At 48.0% G+C, this 1788-nt stretch overlaps 1 protein-coding gene across 1 annotated transcript in view; it reads right to left on the reverse strand.

Annotated features, from left to right (window-relative positions):
- Positions 1–225: 225 nt before the first annotated feature.
- LOC137352805 (probable G-protein coupled receptor 139) overlaps positions 226–1788 on the reverse strand; it is a 247778-nt gene continuing 246215 nt past the window's right edge. The window contains exon 2 of the mRNA XM_068018660.1: positions 226–1124. Within this exon, the coding sequence (XP_067874761.1) occupies positions 226–1124 (899 nt within the window). The remainder of the gene's footprint in view (positions 1125–1788) is intronic.

A 1788-nucleotide genomic window follows, 5' to 3' on the forward strand; every position in this document is an offset into this window, starting at 1 on the left:
TCTGGATCAGACCCCGCCCCCACTCCATCATCCTGGAAACAGACCCCGCCCCCACTCCTGCGTCACCCTCTTTAAGACCCCGCCCCACTCCTCTGTCAACCTGGAAACGGACACTGCCCTCGCACTGTCTTCATGGTGACAGGCCCCGCCCCCGCTCTGTCTCCGTGGTGTCAGTCTCCGCTCCCGCTCTGTCTCCATGGTGACAGGCTCCTCCCCCTCCTCTGGTCATTGAATTAATTGAACAATTGAATTAAAGGGATATTTCAGCACATTCTTCACCTGCTCTCTGAACTGAGTCTGGGTCACGGCGTAAATCGCAGTGTTTGTCGAGCAGCTCAGGAGCTGGAGCATGAAGGACAATTCCAGCAGAAACTGAGGGAGAATAACAGGCTGATAACCCAAATAATACATCCGGTTCCATATCATATACACCATTAACAGGGCCCACAACAGCATGAAATTCCCAGAGATAACTAACAGTAAAATGATAGATTTCCTTCGACTCTCCATCTCGGGGTCTCTGTGACTCTCCCCACTGCTGTGAACCCGGAGTCTCCTGCGTCCTCTGCTGCTCACTAAAATGTGTCTGACGGTGAGAGCGTTGAGCAGCAGAATCAGCACAAATGGGATGACCGGGGTTAGAATGTTGTGGAGGAACTCGACTGTTCCCCAGACACGAGATAACTGAACATCCGCTGTTACAGAACAAAACCAGGGTTCGTTCACCAGCCAATACCGACCCGTGAACATAAAATACCAGAAGATGTTCTTTAAACAGCTCAGCACACTCACTGTTCCCACAACCACAGCCGATGTTTTCTCACTGCAATAATTACTTTTCAGATTCTGACAACAAATGGCCACAAATCGATCAAAGGTGAAAGTGACGGTGAACCAGACAGAACAGTCTGTGACTGTGTAAAGCAGGACGGCGTGGATATTACACATGGGGATGGACAACAGAAACAGAAACTGTTCCCGATAAACAATGGGAATGTGTCTGAATATCAGGTCCAGGATAATGACCAGTAGATCCGCCGCTGACATGGCCACCAGGTACCGAGTGACACATTTGGAGAGACCGCACTTTCCCCGAGACAGGATCCCAATCGTCAGCAAATTGACTGTGAGGAAGGGAAATAAACAGAGAAATTAGACATCAGACTGCAGCAATGTTACCAGATTTGTGTATGTGTGTGAGTGTCAGAAAGAGAGAAAGAGAGGGTGTGCACATATTTGAGAAAATGTGATTCAGCAAGTGTGTGTGTCTGTGAGTGCATGTGAGCCCGAGAGAGAGAGAGAGAGAGAGAGAGAGAGAGAGAGAGAGTGTGAGAGAGAGAGAGCGAGTGTGTGTGTGTGTATATATTTATAAATAAATATATATCTCAGTGCCTGGGTGCTGGTGTGTGTGTGTGTATATATATGTATGTCTCAGGGTCTGAACTGTGTGTGTGTGTGTGCATATATATAAGACTCAGTGTCTGGGCTGTGGTGTGTGTGTGTGTGTGCATATGTATAAGTCTCAGTGTCTGGGCTGTGGTGTGTGTGTGTGTGTGTGTGTGTGTGTGTGCATATATATAAGTCTCAGTGTCTGGGATGTGTAGTGTGTGTGCATAGAAAAGTCTCAGTGTCTGGGCTGTGGTGTGTGTGTGTGTGTGTGCATAGAAAAGTCTCAGTGTCTGCGCTGTGGTGTGTGTGTGTGTGTGTGTGTGCATATATATAAGTCTCAGTGTCTGGGAAGTGCTGTGTGTGTGTGTGTGTGTGTGTGTGTGTGCACATATATAAGTC

The sequence above is a fragment of the Heterodontus francisci genome, chromosome 39 (genome assembly GCF_036365525.1).
Source record: "Heterodontus francisci isolate sHetFra1 chromosome 39, sHetFra1.hap1, whole genome shotgun sequence".
Taxonomy (NCBI): domain Eukaryota; kingdom Metazoa; phylum Chordata; class Chondrichthyes; order Heterodontiformes; family Heterodontidae; genus Heterodontus; species Heterodontus francisci.